We start from the raw sequence: 19,644 nt of genomic DNA, 5'->3' as shown, positions 1-19,644 counted from the left end.
AATACTGATAGTGCGAGTTAGGCCGACTTATCCCCTTGCAAAAAAATTCTCAAATTATATAAATTCAAAACTTTTCATAACTTTGTAATGAGAGAAATATATGTTTAAGTTATGACGGTGTTTACTCGGCAATATTTTCTATTAAGTGCCTCCATGGAATTTGAGGCAGAGTTTTTTTAATTACAGATTCATTGTACTTTTGGGGGAAATTTATATAGCAATTGTCTTCTGCACACTGACAAAACTTCACAAAATGTCTTGTTCTACCAGGAAAGAGGGAACAAATAACTAAAAAGTGTATAAAAAACTCAGAATTTAACGTGTACAAACAGGAATTTTACAACTGAAATTTACACTTGATTGCAAAATATTAATACACATTTCAATAAAATAAAAAAGAAAATCACATTTTGCGCCATTTATACATACATTTGTAATTGCAGGAAATTTAGTTAAATTGAGTTCACAGTTAAACTTCAAAAAAATTGGTTGTTATATAATTCAGTTTTTATTTTATTTTCACAATTTCCTTTGATGGTGTCGTAAGGTAGGTTTAATCAGTGCACAAGCAAAAATATTACATTTTGAAATACTATGTTTAATTTTTTTATATCAAATTATATTACTGCATAGATTATATTAAACATTCTTTCATCAAAACTGTTCTCATTCGAACAGTTATTGCATAGTTGTTTTCTTTTTATAGGATAAAAATTCAAATTGGAATTCTGGGATTTGAGAATTATAAAAGATAATTTTACAAAAAAATATCTCTCATGAACAGTTTTTGAAATCAGATATATACATTTAGATACCAAAATCTTTCTCGAAAACATTTCAGGTACTGTACACTTGAAGACTATTGACTTGCTGAATATCAAGAAAAACAAATATCATTTTGACTGTATAAAGAGTGGTACAGTATTCTAACTGTGCACGTGCAAAACAATATTTGATAATTTTTTCTTTTGGAACAAACTACACTATTACCGGTGGATATGAGGGTCACTTTGGAAGTACAATATTTCCAAACTGTGGGCTGCAATATGTTTCACAGTCTTATCATAAATTTTGTACAAAAGATAAAATTTCCATTGTCTTTTTGATTGCATGCAAAATCACAGATTGCAGATAATCGATTAACACTGCCTCTACAGGGCCTAGGGCGAGTCAAAAAAAAGGAAAACCCAAATGGTGCCCCCTATTTTGTAAAGAAGTTCTGCATGTAACACTTTCTAGGATGTGGAAGCCCAATTGTGACCTGTTCTGTCAAAATCAGACTTTTCTGGGCATAAGGTCGAAAATGATATTTTTACATATTGTTAACATATGTTCTTTTTCCTTTTAATAGGTGGTTTAATTTTTGAAACCGGTCATTCCTGGGCAGAGTTATGCTATTTTGAAGTTCATTGTGTCGAAAAGTAGAAAACGGAGAAAATGGCCACGAACATCACAAAACAGTTATTTCTTTAACTGATATACCTTATCAAAATCATCAAAAATAGTATATGTAGAGTTCAAATTAGGGTTTCAAACTTTTATAATATATTTTAGACATGTTCAGGATTACAAATATGCAAAAATTTGAAAATCGATAAAAATCACCCCCACAGCGTTTTTTGGCCCAATCTCAATTCCAACCTCTGCCCAGAAGCGTCTGCTTTTGATAGAACAGGTCACATTTGATAAGCTTTCTTTTAGTACAAGGATCATTCAAATCACTCATGTACTTTATGAGTTGTGGAATTTTGAACAACAGAGTTTTAAAATTGTCCACAGATCACATTTACTTCTTTAAAAAATAGAACTTCTTTAAAAAATAGGGGGCACCATTTTGGTGGGGTTTTTTTGGTTTTTTTTACTCGCCCTGTCTGGACTCCGTGCACAAGTACCTCCTCAACGGTTACAAAGGGAGAGTTGGGGGGACCACCGGCAGGGGCATTCGACTGCATTGCTGATGGCGCCTAATGTTCACGTGAAGACGCTATGATTTGAGCACATCTGGAACGAAATGAGCTGCTCTTACGAAGTGCCATAATGGGCATAATCCAACACACGTGTCCCTCCCAAGGGGTTTTTGAAAGTGGTCACAATGCCCCCGTCTTCAGTTCGTGCACGGAGTCCAAATGTGTCCACTGGTGCATCTATCGCACAGCTCCAATTCACTTATCTAGATGTGCACATTACGCAGCAGGAAATACCAAATCTAATTATTTTTAAAAAATTACTAGCTTAAACGATCATAAAATGATTGCATTTATGCTTGTGAATGCTGAAAGATAAGCTTTAAAATACAAAACAAACAAAACATTTATTATAAATATTCCTTTTATATAATTTACAGATACATTGAACAGGAACAATTTTTTCTTCTTCTCAAGTTCTTCATTATCTTAGAGAAAACAATACAAGAATAAGTGGTTAACATTTCAGGCACACTATTGATAAAATAATGTGAAAGACAACAGTTGCATGCTGACCTGCTTGCAAAATACTGCCCAACTGATATACTGCCCTCAACACTGTTTAAAATTTAAAAAGTTTGAAAACGCTTGATGTCTGATTTTTTTTTCTTTTTCCGACAATGAATAGAGCCTTGTTCCTATTGGACTAATTTTTAAAAAGATTTTACTGAGACGACTGGTTAAAAACCTAATGGGTAACATTTACCAGTGTCCGCACTTGGACTTCTGACTTGGGATAATTTTACCGAGACCTTGGCTAAAGTAACCGAGTTGGGCATAAAACATGTGTCCACATGATCGGTCGTCCTATTTTTTTTTCCTTAATCATGTTAACAATGTACAGCTTTCCTTTGACTTGCAGTGTCCGGAAAATGGAAAATTGACCAGGAAAATTGATCAGGTCACTTTTCCGGGGTAAAAATGTCTGCAGGTAAAAGTAACCACTGGACTTGAGAAAAGTAACCACAAGAGAAACTTTTTCTGGGCTGTTTGCACTGGACTTAAATGGCAAAAGTACCCATCGTCTGGGTAAGCTTAACCAAAAGAAGTCCAATGTGGACACGGCTTAAAACAAGTAAAGTTACCATGGTGAACTACTACACCAGCTAGAGCACGGCAGTCACCTGAAGATGAGCAGAGCATACTGTTTGAAACGTCGAGTTAAACCAACTGAATCTTCTCAGAAACCAGACAACTCACTGAGAGATATCATTCACATGGTGTTACCGCAAACCTCCCATTCATTAAAAGTAACCACGTTGATGATTTCGTATCTCCTGAAATGAGTTGATGCTCATTGAGGGCAGCATTTCCTTCTGCTCTTCTCCTCAGCCAGGCTCAGGTTGTCCTCCTCTTCGTCGATTGTCTCGAAGTAGTCCTTGTCCTGGTGGAGTGAGATGTGCTCGTTGGGTTTGGCTGCGTCTGTCGTCAACTCCAGGATGTTCTGAACAAGAAACCTCATGGCTTCCTCTGTACAAGATGTCAATGAAAAAAAAATAGCCGTCGGAATGATGTGCTAACACGTGATCTATTGTTCGTGCAAGCATCAGTCGAGTGAGCAAGCACTGATTAATCATGCAAACATTGGTGAATAATTCAGGGTAGAATTTGTGCCATTTCAATTCTCGCACTCAAAAGCTTTCAAATTACTGTGTAGAAATGGGTCCTGCAAGACTGATCGAGGGAGCCTATTACTTGTGCATTGTGCAGGGTCCATTGTGCAATTGTGTAGTTATCTCACACTCTGTCTATTGAAATCGACCCATGCTTGCGCAACGATATTGATGGTATTTTTACAGTCAGTAGTGTGCAACACTGTAGCGCGAGAGAATCACGCAAATCCATCCACCAACTGCACCCAATACATAGGTCACTGATTCTGTGCATGAATTGCTGAAGGGGCCGTGTGGCCAACTCATTAAAGCCAAGAACAAATCTATGGTGTCCCTTCATCTAAACAGCTTGTGACGTGACTTGGGACTGAATGATTTGTCATTAACATGTGATTGACTTCTTTAAAAAAATTTGTATAACCTTTCATGACTACGTCCAACACTCAAATAGTTGTGTGCCAAACCTCTCCCGTAAGTCAAATTGCTAACAAAAATAAGACAATGCGAGCACTGTGGAGCTGGTCCCAGAGTGCACACAATTCTATTCAATTGACTCAGAATGGCTATTCACTGGAAGTCTTTTCATGCATCTGGTCTTTACAATGGGCCTTACTTATTTATAATAATAATTTGGGAGGCTAATCGTCCTTACTATTAGCTGAGAAGCTGAATTGCGAAGTCTTGACAACTTGGTCGAGACGCAAGCATGTAAAGCCTTTGGCAGCCAGCCATACGACCCATGTATGACCACGGAGCACAGCCAGAGATCGAAGGTGTTTGATTTTTTGGAGGGAAGAAAACCAGAGGGCCCGGAGAACCAACGCACAACTCTACTCACATATGATCCTAGCAAGGAACAAACCAGGGTCACAGTGGTGAGAGGCGAGCACTTTACACACTAGCCACCCATGCCACCCTCTTATTTAGCCCATAATGGGGTGATCCTATATGACAGCACTACCCGGCTCTTTTAACCAGTCTACGACCAATCTATTAAGTTACAAGTAACGGGGAGGTAGTCAGTCAGTCAGTCAGTGAAATAGGTACAAAGACGACACAAGGCTGGCCCTGTGAGATCAGCAATAACTGTGACTTACCGATGTTGACATTGTCTTTTGCTGACGTGGCAAACCAACCGATGAAGTTGTGTTTATGGCAAAATTCCTCTAGCATATTAGCATCTAGCACTGTGTCTTCAAGATCACACTGAAATCAAACACACAAAAAGTCAATGTAAAAAGCCTTTGTATGATATCCAGGTATAAACCATGTGACATTTGGTTTACAAAATTGGATGTTGCATTCAGGTGATACCAACTTTCAGTAACCTTTTCTCTTCTTGCTCTGCACGTATATCTCTTGAAATATGCATGGTAAAAAAGTTTACACTTTTTCAGACGCACATTTTTCAAAATTGGGGAGACATGTTGAAATTGTTTTAAGATATTCCTGAACTACAAGATCTTGGTGGTATATGGTGAAAATGGTTTTGAAAATAAAGCCTACATTAAGAAATGGCGGCCATTTACAGAAAAATTGTTGAAAACCTGTTTGTGCATACGCAAGTCTATGAAACATGGTCAAAACAATAGCACTCCGGGCACAAAGAACTACCATAACGACGACCATATCTCATACACGTGTGTGGACAAACTTGTTTTTGATCATTTTTCTGTAAATGGCCGCTTCTTAATTTAGGCTTATTTTCAATGCCATTTTCACCATATACCACCAAGATCTTGTAGTTTAGAAATATCTTTAAACAATTCAACATGTCTCCCCAATTTTGAGAAATGTGCGTCTTGAAAAAGTGTACAGTTATTTGGGGACCACCCTGTACTGTTTAATATGGGTCAAAATAACATGCAAAAGATGCTTAAATGTTTCGGTCGCCCAGAGGGTTGCCTGTCACAGAGCACATTCTCTGACGTCACAGAGCGCGTGGTTGAAATGATCAACGGGTGTGAATAATATAATAATAATAATCGCCATTTAAGAACGCTCTTATTTAGTAAACTAAATCACAGCACTTACAGTATTATTATTACCCCTCATCATTGGGCCAATTAAACATTCCAAATACCATCTCAGCTCCCTGGGGAGTATACAGCTCGATACAGCCTGTTAGGCGCAAGCAAGCTAATTCAATCACATAACCATCTCTGCCCTCACAGGTAACCATTTACTCCTGGGTGGGGAGAAGCAATGAGTGACAAAGTGCCTTGCCCAAGGGCACACACACCACGACCCCAGGCTGGACTCGAACCCACAACCCGCAGAATTACCCGCAGACCACGAATTCAATGCCCTTAACCACGAGGCCACGGCACTCCCCACACTACCTAAGCATGCTGGGTAAGAAAGTAATATGCCTGCTACCTTATTGGCTATTAGGAGGACTGGTACTGGCTGTTCATTGGCAAGCATCACCTTCTGGTTCACATCCGAGTACCACTGAAATAGATAGGAACAGTAATGACCAATACAATTGTGACGGATCAATTGTGTTATCAGTTTCTGTATACGACTGTGGACTTCGTGCAAAAGGACCCCTTGTCGGTGACAAAGGGAGAGTTAGGCATTGCTGAACGCCAGGCACCATTGTGAAGACCCTACCGTTTGTGCCGATCGGACATGAAATAATTATTGCCATATGTGCCTGAACCAGGAAGGGGTCATCCATAATTATCAACATTTTTAAAAGCGTAGAAAATGTACCGTTTGGCCTTTCAAAAATGTTGATTTTCATAGATACCATGGGGACTGATCCATACGACAATCCCCGGTTGTGCAATATTTGCTGGGCTTTTGTGACTGCATCTTCCCGGTGCCATCTTGCCATTCCACTATTTATGGATACAAAAGCATTTACAAAGTGCTGGTATTGATTGCGCACCTTCTTATGGACCACACCAGGTATATTGATCAGGAATTCTTGAGTTTTGCACGCCCAATATCGCGAATAGATACCTCTCACGCACGCGTGCAGACTTCAGCCTAGTCTTGGCTCAAGACAAAAAGTGCGAGGCAGCAACAGTGCATCACAAGGGCGCACTTATACGGTACAACTGGAATGAACAGTTCTTTCATTGTGCCTATATTAGTTATGGAATATTAGCGTCGTGAAGATAGGCTGGGCACGTCTATGAGGCGCTTGCAGTACCCACACGTAATTGCAATTCATCGCTTCAAGAATGGCGGTTTAAAAGGGCTGCATCGCGTATGTTTGTCACCGGTGCATAGCTGAACACAAGGAATGACAAAATTGAAATATGGCTGCACCCATGGATCGCCAGCTGGACCGGTGTTCCCTAAGTTGAGGTATTAGGGTTTTTAGTGACAGATCTTCTGAAAGCCATTGACAAAAAGATACTGAACCAAAAAATACGGATCGACATTTGTTACAAGCTTACAAAAGCGTACAGGGGTCGTTAACCCCCTCCCCCAAGCGTATGTTTTGTACACTTTTGAAAAACCCCTCCCCCAAGCATACGTATTGTACACTTTCGAAACTGTTGATAATTGTGGATGATGATCCCTAGTACACTCGGTGTATAATTCACACAGAGCTCTTATGACCTAAAGGTACCACGTGACCATCCGGTTTCCCTGCGATCGGCCACCATTGCAGTAGGCAAGCATTTGGTTAACAACCACGTCGTTCGTTATAAACTAGACAGTAGGGCTTATTTTCACGTAAAATAACCGCAAATTCTTTATCAAATGGCATAATGGTCACTACTGGTGCCGCACATGGTTGTCATAATCGTATCGACCGAGCACTGGGGTAGTGCGTTTTTCTTACAGTTTTAGATAGCCCTTTTGTCCAAGCATGGAGTCATGTTGCAGATAAACTGTAATGAGCTAGCAGTTGGCGATTTTCTTAAGAACAAAAAATTAAAAACAGTAAAAATTACAAAACTTATAAACTTGTTTATAAATGAAACAACATATATCTTACCTTAAGTACTGAGTCAAATGTTGCTGGTCTGAAAATCATAAACAGAAACAAAATGAGAATTCATAAATATTCTTTTAAAACTGATTAACTGATTATTAAACCAATAACGAGAAAAACTTTGACATTAGAAAAATACTTTTCCAGTCACAAAGTTTTTCAAGACAGACTTCAAGCTTTCCATAGTGGAAAGTCAGCTTTGCCGTAGCGCCATGAAGTCACATTTTTTGTGTGAAAGTGTATGGTTCTGAAAAGAACTCATAAAGATGGACAAAGCATCCTGTTTGAAACGTGGAGTTACCAAACTGGTTCTTCTCAGAACCACACAAAGTCATAAAAGAAACTCTACTACATGGTGCTACCACAAACTTAAAGGTCGAGTACATCATTTGCAGCTATCCAAAAAGTACCTGACAAAATTATTGTTGAAAAGCATACTTGGTTGAAAGATAGTAATGGCACTAAACTCCCTGTGAAATTATTTTTCTGGCAAGCTGTCATTTTGAAGAAAACAATCAATTTCCAATTTCCAAAGATGCGTCTAAAGACAAATTTTTGGTCTAAAGACGCATTTTTGGAAATTTCCGTTTTTCGTCTTTAATTCGGCGAAGCCGTGAATGGGTGCACGCAAGTGTTATAATTCGTCGGTTTAGTGCATGACATCGCGCAGCTGCAATCGGCTAAATGAGAACGTGTCCCGGATGCTGATTTCGGGAGTAATTCAAAACATGACTTGGCAACTTTTGAATTGAAATCGAGATACTAGAATATTGTTTTCTCGGAATATACAGCATTCACCGAGCTAAAACCTCATCAGTTGTTAAGCACCCTTCTTTAGATTCTGAACACTTTTGTTGCTTCAAACGAAAAAAAAAAATTCACAAATGACAAATGATTTACTCTACCTTTAACATCTACATTAGTTTTTCATCGTGACAAAATTTTAAAAAGGTTTTTTAATTTGAGTTCAAATGGTAATACATTGTAAATGATAAAAGTGCATCACTAAACAGAATTATACAATACTTGAATAAAGATACTGATTTGCAATGAAACAAAATTAGATTGATATCATACCTTGATAAGTCAAAGACTATAACTGCAGCAATCCTGTTTTGGGGAGGGAAAAAAATGACCGATGAATTTTTACATAAAGAATTTGTTTCCTTTTCAGTAAACTGTAAAGATCAAGCGTACACATCTTCACTATCTTGGATATTACTATGGACCCAAAACTCTGAAATTGGCAGAAAGATTTGTAGAATTGCAAATCCCTCAATGACTGTGTGTTTATATTATGTGTGAATTTCATACAATCTCTCCCAAACAAAATGATTACAGACATTTTTGGGTTCATACGGCTTCCTACATTTGAGGGTATTTGAAACAAATTGAAGCTTTCCACATGCACAATCTAGACAGCGCCCCTATGCTTTAGGCGTCATTTAACATAGTACAAATGTACCCCTTAGGGACAGAAGTACTAAAGTTCAATATCCCACATCTCTCCTTTTGAAAATCCTGAATCAGCCCCTTCAGGGTTCCCAGCACTTTATTAAAGCAAAATTCATTGAGTTTTCCCTGAAACCCTAAAACGTCACTAAAGCGAACACCTCTACAATATAACGAACATCCCCTTTGGCTCCAGAAATTGTAATTTCTACTATAATGAACAATCACTATAACCAACAACCACTATGAAAAACACTTTTTATGGACCCCATCACGTTCGTTATAGTGGCGTTCTACTGTATTTCCCTGATAAATTTCCAAAATTCTATGAGAATTTTTTCACTTTAACAAGGTTGATTGGAAGTCAAGAGGTGGTTGCAGCAAAGCCAATTGTTTTTATCTGGAGAGGTGTGTAATACTCACACTGCATAAACACTAAAAAGCCATCATAGCAAATCAGTCCATGGACACAACTTAGACCCAACTTGGCAACATGTACATGTACGCAGACCTGGCAAAACCCTTTCCCTTCTGGGTCACTGTCAAATTCCCTGAGTTTTCCCTGATTTTTTGGGGTGTTTCTCCCAAATTCCTTGAGTTTTCCCCGACTGGAAAAATGGAAACTCATTTTCAAGAATTTGCCTGATTTCCAGAGTGGCTGGGAACCCTGACCATGTGTTCACTCGATGAATGGCTCAGCCAAACAGTAGCCACGTGTCAATTCAAACATTTAATGACAATGGTTCAAAATCTCTTCAGATTTATGTATATTGTGACAGAGGATGGATCTTGTGTGTGAGAATTGTTCACACATCTAGTTAAAACTGTACTTTTAAGATCAAACCATGTTACTTACGCATATTTATAGTACACTCTGGTCATGTGACCGAATCTTTCATGGCCGGCGATATCCCTGTTGTTTGCATAAAAAACAAATGAAAGTTGCTTTAGAGAACTGAAACCAAAAAAACCATGCATGGGAAAATTACGCTATGAACAGTTATGAAGTTGGGCAGAACTGTTATCAGAGAACTCAAAATACAAACTTTTAAGGCTTCTTAAAAAATATTTTTAGAAACCAAATTGAAAAAAATATATAAACATGTACTACATAGCTATACTGCAACAGTTATTTTCCTAAGTTTTCTTGATTTTCATCCTTCTTGTTATCTATAATATTTTACATATTCACCCCAACAGTCCTGAATCCTCCAAGTTTCATTCAATTTTTCTAACACCCTAGGGAGTTATATCAATGAGCTCCGTCAATATGAAAGAAGTATTATTTGATGATTCTTATGACAGGCATGCAACTGGGAAGTCACAAAAAATAGGAAAATCAAATCTTTCCAAGACTTTTGTACAGTATTTTTCTATTTTCAATGGCACACATGGGAAGTAAAAAAAGAGGAAATCAGCTGATCCGAGGAAAAGTTGCGTGCCTGTTATGATTTATATTTCCCAAATCAATCAATAGATTTATTGACTTACCATAGCTGTAGGTTGACTCGTCTCGTATTGTCCCAGTCGATGGGTTTGCTTTATACACAACTAAACCAATAAATTGTCGACCATTGACTTACCATAGCTGTAGGTTGACTCGTCTCGTATTGTCCCAGTCGATGGGTTTCAAAGCAAAGTCAACACCAATCGTAAGCTTGTAGTTTGGTGAAAACTTATCTATATCAGAAAAAAAATCAAATCATGAAAGGCACAATCAGACCATAACTCAAGACCAAATTTTTTTTGAACCGCCGCGTCAGAAGTAAACAACTGGGGTTTTTCGTCTTTTCTCAGGAACAGTGCGACATTAGGTTAGTTTCCTTTCAACCAGACCTTTGAAATAGGATAAGTAAAGTATCCAAAACATTAAATGGTTGGGGATTTCATGCAGTAATGCCCCTTTAAAGCCACACCAGTCAAACTTGAGTGGATCTCACCTATTTTAATAAAAAAAAAAAAAATACTCCAATTATCTTTTTGTAAGCTTTGTTTTTTTCCCAGCAAAAAAGTAAATATGATATGAATATAAGGATTTTCCATTTTTCCCTCCCTCAAGGATAAAATCTTGTAACAGACCTAGAATTATTAACCTCTTCAACACACCTCAGAGTTGAGCACATAATGACATAAACTGGCACAGGAAATGTTTATGAACAGTTGCAGGTACCATGACTTTTAAGGCAAATATTGGTTGAGGGGTTTATTCCTTTACGATGAAAAGAGAATCGATAAAATCTACTCCTAGATTTAAAAAACTGACTAATTCAGGATTGTAGTGTAAAGTAACGAATAATTTATATTATATACTGCCTGAACAAATCCCCATCATCTGATTGGTGAGTCATTGATCACACTACCGCACGAAAAATATAACAGTTCCATTCCACGGGAAATGGAAGTTCCATTGCACAGTCACAATTTGGGCAGTTCTGACCAATCAGATGACATGGATTTATTCAGGTGTTGTACAAAACAAATAATGAATGTTTCATATTCGTGCAATGGTAAGAATAATTTCATTCTCCATTCCATCTGTCACCTCAAGCAATAAATTCTTACCATTGCACTCATAAACATTCTTTATTTGTATACTACGCTTCATGTCCCAATGATATCAAGTGCAGAAAAAAAATGTGCCACTGAGCTACAGATACGGAGGACGCAAAGCGGACAGCTACAATGTACTTCTCTGCTGTCAGAAAATCATATGTCCACTTTTCATTTTCAAATGATGGATAGAGTTTTGCTTTCAATTTAGGAAACTTCAAAGCAAAAGTGCCCCGGCAGTAAGGTTTATACAAGAAACAAAGAGTCATGAAATATATTTCTCTACTGCGTAAGCAAAGAAAGAACTGCAGCTATGCATACAATTGACTGAATATTTCAAAACAAACAGCCTTGTATGTGGTCTTCATGGATATGAATATGTCTCTAAAGGACGGACAGAAAAACTGCCAATGCTGAAAGAATTACTTGAGTCATTATGAAGGAATGAAAACTAATGTTGAAACTGTTTGTTTGTCTTACCTTCTGTGTATCTTCTAATGATCGATGTCTGGAAAAGAGAGAAAAACAAGTACATCTTTACTGTTGAAATTATTTAACTTTGTCTCAAGTTCGTATCACACGGACAGGGCACATGGTGCATGGTTTTCATGAGGTAGATGATCTGAGATGCACATGGGTGTCGCCAGACCAATTTGAATGTGAAGGGGGGGGGGGGGTTCCGAAAGACCATCCATGCTGGAAGTTGGAAGGTAGCCAGGATTTTTTTGTCATTCACCCAGAAAAATCAAAAAGTGGGGGCTGGGAGCTGGACACCATCTGACTACTAGGGGTGCTGTTCAAAGCGGATGATCCTGAACACTATACATGTAATAATTCCACAAAAGTTGCGGCAAAAATTACACCGATAGGGTTATTTTGTCTCATAGAAACTCTGCATTACTCCAGGGAATCTAACAGGGAAACCATCAGTCATTGACCTATCGCCGTTTGTGAGTTAGCCACGCCCCTTAGACAACCCTATGGAGTTTTTGTACACAAGTTTTGCTTGTCTCAGACTTTGCGTGTTCCGCGTCCATTTGTATATCATGTAATTGGACAATATTTATTTCACAAGGTGCGTTGACGCTATTCTAACGCGATTCTACCGCGATAGGTCAATTGCTTGACTGAACAGGACTGTTCCCGCAACAGAGAACACAGATATTGCTGACTGAGATACAATCAGAATATTGGGGGAATTTTCCCATGAACTTTTAAAATTATTATTGAGATGCCTCATATGCAGTAAAAGGCTAAACATTAAAAAGTCAAAGTCATGCGGGTTGTCAAAGAACACAGGAACACAAAGAACACAGACAGCAAATAAAACATTTAATCTCGAGAGTACATACAGTATTCAGGTCATCTGAGCTCCGACATCTGACCTCCAACCCACTGTATCCTCATTATTATATTAGCTGCATCTTAACTGCAGTAGTTGGCTACGGCTGGATATAACACACGGGTTTATGGGAAGTGGCTGTAGCCGCTTCTATAGGCGCGTGTGTAATTTCTAGCCGTAGCCAAGTAATTTAGACATGGCTATATTCACACTTCCTTGGCACTGCTGTCCTGATTCAATGAAGTCACACACATACAGGATTTCAGGTTTGAAGTCTACATACCTTGCCTGCAGCAAAATAAGAAACAAAGAAAAACATCTTACGTAAAAAACTCGGGGCAAAAATGGAATCGAACTTATTGTTAATTGCAAAACTGATTTACCAACTTCACACCTCTCAAAACCAATGAAAAGCTCCAGTAAATGTATTTAACAATCTAAATCCAAAAGGAATCCTGTCAGAGGAAAAGAATAAAAAATAAAACCATCTTAAAAAGATGCCATGCTCTAGGAAAATGCTTTTCTTTTAAATCTGTAGATCTGTGACTGTGTAGATCAACCACAGCAGAACAGATTATTCATGCTATGCCATATTTTTGCTCAATACATTTGCACAACCCAAACAAACACTTTTTCCATAAGATTTTTGTAACTGGCACTGATTGGCATATAAATGTGAATGGCACATCAGGATTTCTGTGTCAGCCCAAATCCAACAAACTAGCAGAGTTGCATACACGGGTCAAGTCTATCTCAACTTTCAAAAGTCAAATTATTAAATTGCACTGTAAATGATGAGCAATGAAAATGGAAAGCATTTGTCCAACTTTAATAGGATCGCATCTCACTTGAAATGAGACTGGACGACTTGTGCTGGGCTTGCGCGTGACTTGCGATTGACTTGCGCGCGACTTGCAATTGACTTGCGCTTGGCTTGTGAATGACTTGCGATTGACTAGTGCTCGACTTGTGCTTGACTTGACTTGCCTTGCGATTGACTTTTTGATTTACTTGTGCTTGAGTTGCGCTTGACTAGCGATTGACTTGCAATTGACTTGCAATTGACTTGTGATGGACTTGTGATTGACTTGTGACCGACTTGTGACTGACTTGTGATTGACTTGTGACTGACTTGCGATTGTCTTGTGACTGACTTTTGACAACAATTCTGCAAACACGAAGAAAGACTTTCGAAGACACACTTACCAACTCCAAACTCTCCAATAACTAGCACCTTGTACAGATGTTCAGTCACATGTTTCTCTGATGACGACATGGTGAAAGGCAATCAACTACTTTTACTGCTCATCCTTGTAGTGGAATAGTTTGATGTGTCAAGTTTCTTAATCTCAATTCAATACATATTCCGAGACCATCAGAAACATTCAAGGTCCTTCATTCCATTCCATGTGAAAGAAACTGCATTCAAACGAAATCAAGACAAACATGAATCAAATAATACTTAAGGCCAGTCAACTTATGTAGTGGCTATTGTTACGATGTCGTAACGCAAATTTCAAATACTTTTGCTACAGTGTTGTAAAAACACGATGCAAACGCATATCAGATTTAATTAAAACTGCCCATCGGCCCCATCCATCCAGAAAGCTTCCCTAGCTTGATTTGAACAGACGTTAGCTCCATGAGCTGGGGACCCTGGTTCGAACCTCTGCTGCTCTACTCAAAGGGAAATAAAGTTCAAGAGCCATACTAGCCTGGTACCAACAGCCAAGGATCATGACGTTGAATACTATTATTACGTCAATAGCAGTTGACAGTCGCGTTACAGCTGCTGTAACAATAGCCACGGTGTTCAAATTAAACATTTTCCAAATAGCTTACAAATATTGATGGCAATTTTGTGGTAAATTTGTCACACCCCAATTATCGCATTGTCCCAATAACAGTTAGGATCGTATATTGTTTGGGACTTTCCCAATTACAGTTGGGATGGTCTGGCCTACTTATACAATAAGAAGATACCCCATCAAATTCTAGAAGTAGGACTGGCCCAACTACGTGTATAGTTGCGACTAGCCCTAGTCTATGGCCTCGCACTGGAGTAGTCTACTCCATCTACATTCTACATCTACGCCGGTACTCAGCAAAGAAAGCTGCAAAAGAAAATGTAAGTGCGAGTAAAAACTCCAATCTTGGAGCTAGTTGACAGAGATGTGTGCCCTGAATACGTCCACTAATGGAGCTGTGATGACATCTCCATGAAGGGCATTCCAGAGCTGGACTGCTGTAGGCATGAAGGAGAAGGAGTACCGGATGGTACATGTAGTTTTTAGTCTGGTATCTGTCATCATGGGGGTCAGGAACTGATCTTTGTTAATTGCAATGAGGTTGTGCCAGGATATCTTGTATAGTATGGTTTTGATGGCTGCTTCCCTTCTGGATTGAAGAAGCCCACTGCATGCTTTGCAGCATTGCACTCACACGTTCGGTATGTTGGTAGATGTTCTGCACCAATCCAGCTGCTCTCTTCCGGATGGCTTCTACCTGGTTGAAAGTGCCCACAACCAATTCGCCCACAACCACTTCGCCCATTTGCCACTTCGCCCATTTGCCACTTCGCCCATTTACCACTTCGCCCACTTGCCAATTTGCCACTTCGCCCATTTACCACTTCGCCCATTTACCACTTAGCCCACCCCTTGTTCGTACGTACATGTACGTACATTTACGTACGTGCATATGAACAGGGATAATTCAAGTTCAATGATTTATATATGGGACAAGTATTTTTGAGTTTGACAACTTGGAAATTCGTTTTCAGAACTGGATTAATTATTACATCATTCAAATTGTTTAACTTCCAGTTTTAAATATTTATAATGTGATGTTCAGAGCAATCTCATCTGTTAAAAAAAATAATACAATTATTTTAAAGAAAACACTTTTTTGCGAGAAGTTTCATCTTGCTTGAAATAACATCGAATCATACTAATTCAAGCCCCAAACAGTGTAAACTCAACAAAGTTCAGGGCCAAATAACATGCAAGCCAACAGATCACTGGGGTTTCTCAAACAAAAATTAAGTTGTCTTTCATCTTTTCATTTCTTTTCAATTTTAGGTAGATTAGCCAATTACATTTTTAAATATTCACACCCAAACAGAATCACCTCACGAAAAGTGACAGTTCCCAAGCCTGCATTTAGCCATTTTACAAGTGGCATCCTTCCACTTTCACAGGCAAATACAGTCGTTTTCCTAGTTCCGGATAGCAAACATCATTCAGGCTGCTTTCGGCTCAACTACTCCACGAATTCAAGTGAAATTGATTAAAAAGTTTACCTTGAGTGATGGAGAGACCAAAAAAACAATTTTCAAAATTTAAGCTCTTTTTATTTTGATTTTACGACGTCAAAAGTACCGATGTCACTTTTCCTAGTTCCGGATTGGTTCAATCAGTTTCGAATCGTTCAAAACTGCTTCACGCGAAAAAAAAAAAATCACACGATATTTTTTTTTTCAGCCAGAACCAACCGAATCAAGCATATTTCATTATTATTTATTAAGTATATTTTCCAAAAACAGTTCATTCAAAAGAATTCCAGCAAATTTTAAAAAGAGAAAAAAACGTAAATGATATTGAAACTTTTTTCTGCAGCGCAATGGCTCGAACTCACGCACGGACCGAAAATCTTTGACCCAGCACAGAAAACGTCACACAAAACCGAATAACGTGCGTGTAGTTGGGTCATAAGTGCACGCGCTATCCGGAACTAGGCAAAAACATACGGTCATTCGTTGGCAAATTTTCAAAAATTTGAGACTTTACAACTTATTTTGATTCAACAAGTGGCAAATGGGCAGGTGGTCAATAAGTGGGCGAAGTGGTAAATGGGCGAAGTGGCAAATGGGCGAAGTGGTTGTGGGCGAATTGGTTGTGGGCGAAGTGGAAAATTGGCGAAGTGACTGTAAACCCGCCAGGTTGCAATTTTTTTTCCCAACTTAATAAACAACATGTCAAAAAGTTGTATTTCTGTCCGATTTATAAAAGTAAACACTGATCAAAATCTTTAACGAAGTGGCTATCGTTACGGCACTCGTTGTTTAGCGCCCTCTACGATTTTTTTTGATACGCACGCAGGTATATAATTATTTGTTTCCCCACGTTTTATCGAGCAGTGCGCCAGCTCAGCCGATAGAGGGTAGGATTTTGCACCGCGAGGTTGCGGGTTCGAATTTCAGTTTTGCACTCGAATTTTTTTCCTTTTCTAACCTGAGGCTTTGGAGGATTTTTTTTAAAAGGGAAATAAAGTCCGAATTTCATAAAGTTCAATTCACTTTTTTCCTTCTAATTTTATATTTTCTTGTCATGTTTTTTTTATAAAAGTTGCCAGGTTGCAGTCTACCGTAACGATAGAAAATGGGAAATGCGTTACGGCTGCCGTAACAATAGCCACTGCGAATCTTTAAACTTAGTTTTGTTGGAAAGAATGTTGTATCCTGTCGCCACTTTTTCCATCATATCAGGCTGAAGTCAGTCATTGCAAAAATGTTGAAAAGACATGATGAGACTGAGAAACATTTCCAATTTTGTTAGTAAATAGGCGCGCGCATTGAGGAAGAAATCGCGCGCGCCCCCTAAAATGTTTTTGACTCTCATGACTCTCCATAGACTTTGTACACAACCGCTGACTGAGTGACGATGGAGTGGTGTCAGGAATTCCTTTAACTTTTCATTTACAACAATTGTAAAGCCTTAAAACCAAACTTACATAATTGAGCAAGTAGGTTCTTCAGTTATACCTCGAACTTAAGATCATACCGCGTGACTTTTCCGTAGTTCCAAATCCAAGGCCAAATTATAAAGACAAACCGATCAGCAGACGTGTAGGCCTACGTGTAAATTGCACGGATATACGGCTCTCGTGCATATGTGTGTGGTATCTGAACTAACGTGTAATATATAAGTTACTTGAATTCAACAAAGTGAAGGTACCTGACTATGAAATGTTTTAAAGGGGTGTGTACGTGTGAGCTTTCCTACCTCAATGGTGTGAGATTGCGTTTTGTACTTTCTGCATCATTTTTTTCCTCTAATGCTCAGCAATATGTTTTGATCTGATCATTCATCAATAAAACATTGTAATCTTGATTCGAATAATTTTAAATTTCGAATTAAAAATGTTTTTCAAACAACGAAAAATAATATTGTTGATGTACCCATGGAGCTATTCCATGATGTACCCTAACGTGGCGCGGCCCCTAACGTGGCGCACTTTGATTTTTCGCCTGTAGCGCCTAGCTAGAGCAAAAGTTTTAACTGAAATTTCACAGAAAGTGAACTTTCATCAAGTTATAAACACTCCCGTTCATAAATCGCGAGTTTATTTACCCGCTACAAAGTTAAAAGAAAAAATTATTTTGGCGTGATTTTCCGATTTTATTTTCAAGTGCAAAGTGAACCCTTTGAAAATGCCCCGAAAAATAAGAAAATAATTTTGTGACAAACATCTGGCTGGGTATGTAAGTAGAGATAATAATGATTTATCAGAATTTATCAAGTTTTCAGAAATTCTTAAATGTTCATTTGGAATTTTCCGAGATTTATTTAAGTGCGCCACGTTAGGGAACACTCCGCCAAATTGTGCCCAATTTCCGGACGCCACCGTTTTTTAATTTCGGCTTAAATTTTATGAAACTGAAATTGTTCACAGAGGTTAAACAGCAAGCATTAATAAGGTAAAAGTACCAGTATTTCACTGCATGAATTTGAGGTTTGTCAACAAAGAAGTTTGGCAACACTACACGAGGAAATTTGGGTAAGCTTCGAAGTGCGCCACGTTAGGGAACACAAGTTCCAAGTAAAGGTAATCAAACTTTTAGGCCGCTCCATAGCAAAGATTCTAGAGCGCGCGTAGCGCCGCTACGCGGCGCTATACCATCTTTGCTCCATAGCAATGTCACGCCCCAACTATCGCATCGGTCCCAACTATAGTTGGGCCTGTCCCAACTATAGTTGGGCCTGTCCCAACTGTAGTTCCACAGTTGGGCTGGCCCAACTATAGTTGGGCCTGTCCCAACTATAGTTGGGACGGTCCCAACTGTAAGTTCCACTGTTGGGCTGGCCCATCTATAGTTGGGCCACTCCGATCTTTTTATTTTGCGGTGTCCCAACTATAGTTTACATTGATGTACAACTGTAAAACGTTCCCTACAGCTCTGATACACGTCTGACTTTACTGGGGACCACTGAAATTAGTTATTGATGGGGCGAATCTATAGTTGGGCCACTCCAATCTTTTTATTTTGCGGTCCCAACTATAGTGTACATTGTTGTACGATTATAAAACATTCCCTACAACTCTAATACACATCTGACTTTACTTGGGACCAATGAAATTATCTATGGTGGGGACCATCTGTAGTTGGGCCACTGCAATATTTTTATTTGGCGGTCCCAACTATAGTTTACATTGATGTACGACGACTTTAAAACATTCCCTACAGCTCTGTTACATACTGTCCGACTTTACTTGGGACCTTTGACATTAGCTATGGGTGGGGCCCATCTATAGTTGGCCGGCCATGGCAATCTTTGAATTTTGCAAAATGTTGCTGGACAATCAACCCAGCAGCTGGACAACTCATCCAACTAGGCAGTACCACGTGACCGGCCAGCCTTGCGGCATGCATGCACGACGAATACACGGTGCCAGCGCCGCGGAACATTTAATCCAACAAGATCTATCAAGCATGAAGCATCCGGCGCAACTCCAGTCCTAACTATAGTTGGGCCGACCCAACTG

General features: G+C 38.9%; 1 protein-coding gene across 4 annotated transcripts; it reads right to left on the bottom strand.

Moving 5' to 3' along the window:
• Positions 1-1,852: 1,852 nt before the first annotated feature.
• LOC119743403 (ras-related protein Rab-32B-like) lies at positions 1,853-17,684 on the bottom strand. Of its 4 annotated transcripts, XM_038219795.1 has the most exons (11): positions 17,611-17,666; positions 14,086-14,298; positions 13,163-13,167; positions 12,018-12,045; positions 10,571-10,667; positions 9,844-9,900; positions 8,613-8,645; positions 7,539-7,566; positions 5,957-6,031; positions 4,675-4,783; positions 1,853-3,434 (listed from the first exon to the last, which is right to left on the bottom strand). In XM_038219795.1, exons 2-11 carry the CDS (start codon positions 14,153-14,155, stop codon positions 3,259-3,261), a joined length of 678 nt encoding a protein of 225 aa, XP_038075723.1. In that variant the 5' UTR covers positions 14,156-14,298; positions 17,611-17,666; the 3' UTR covers positions 1,853-3,258. The 4 variants fall into 4 exon arrangements, with proteins under 4 accessions (XP_038075723.1, XP_038075725.1, XP_038075722.1 ...); XM_038219797.1 differs by lacking the exon at positions 13,163-13,167 and having other exon boundaries at positions 12,018-12,047; positions 14,083-14,298; positions 17,642-17,684; XM_038219794.1 differs by lacking the exon at positions 13,163-13,167 and having other exon boundaries at positions 12,018-12,047; positions 14,083-14,298.
• Positions 17,685-19,644: the final 1,960 nt, after the last annotated feature.

The sequence above is a fragment of the Patiria miniata genome, unplaced genomic scaffold (genome assembly GCF_015706575.1).
Source record: "Patiria miniata isolate m_02_andy unplaced genomic scaffold, ASM1570657v1 HiC_scaffold_6, whole genome shotgun sequence".
Classification (NCBI taxonomy): domain Eukaryota; kingdom Metazoa; phylum Echinodermata; class Asteroidea; order Valvatida; family Asterinidae; genus Patiria; species Patiria miniata.
This window is presented reverse-complemented; position numbering and strand designations above follow the sequence as displayed.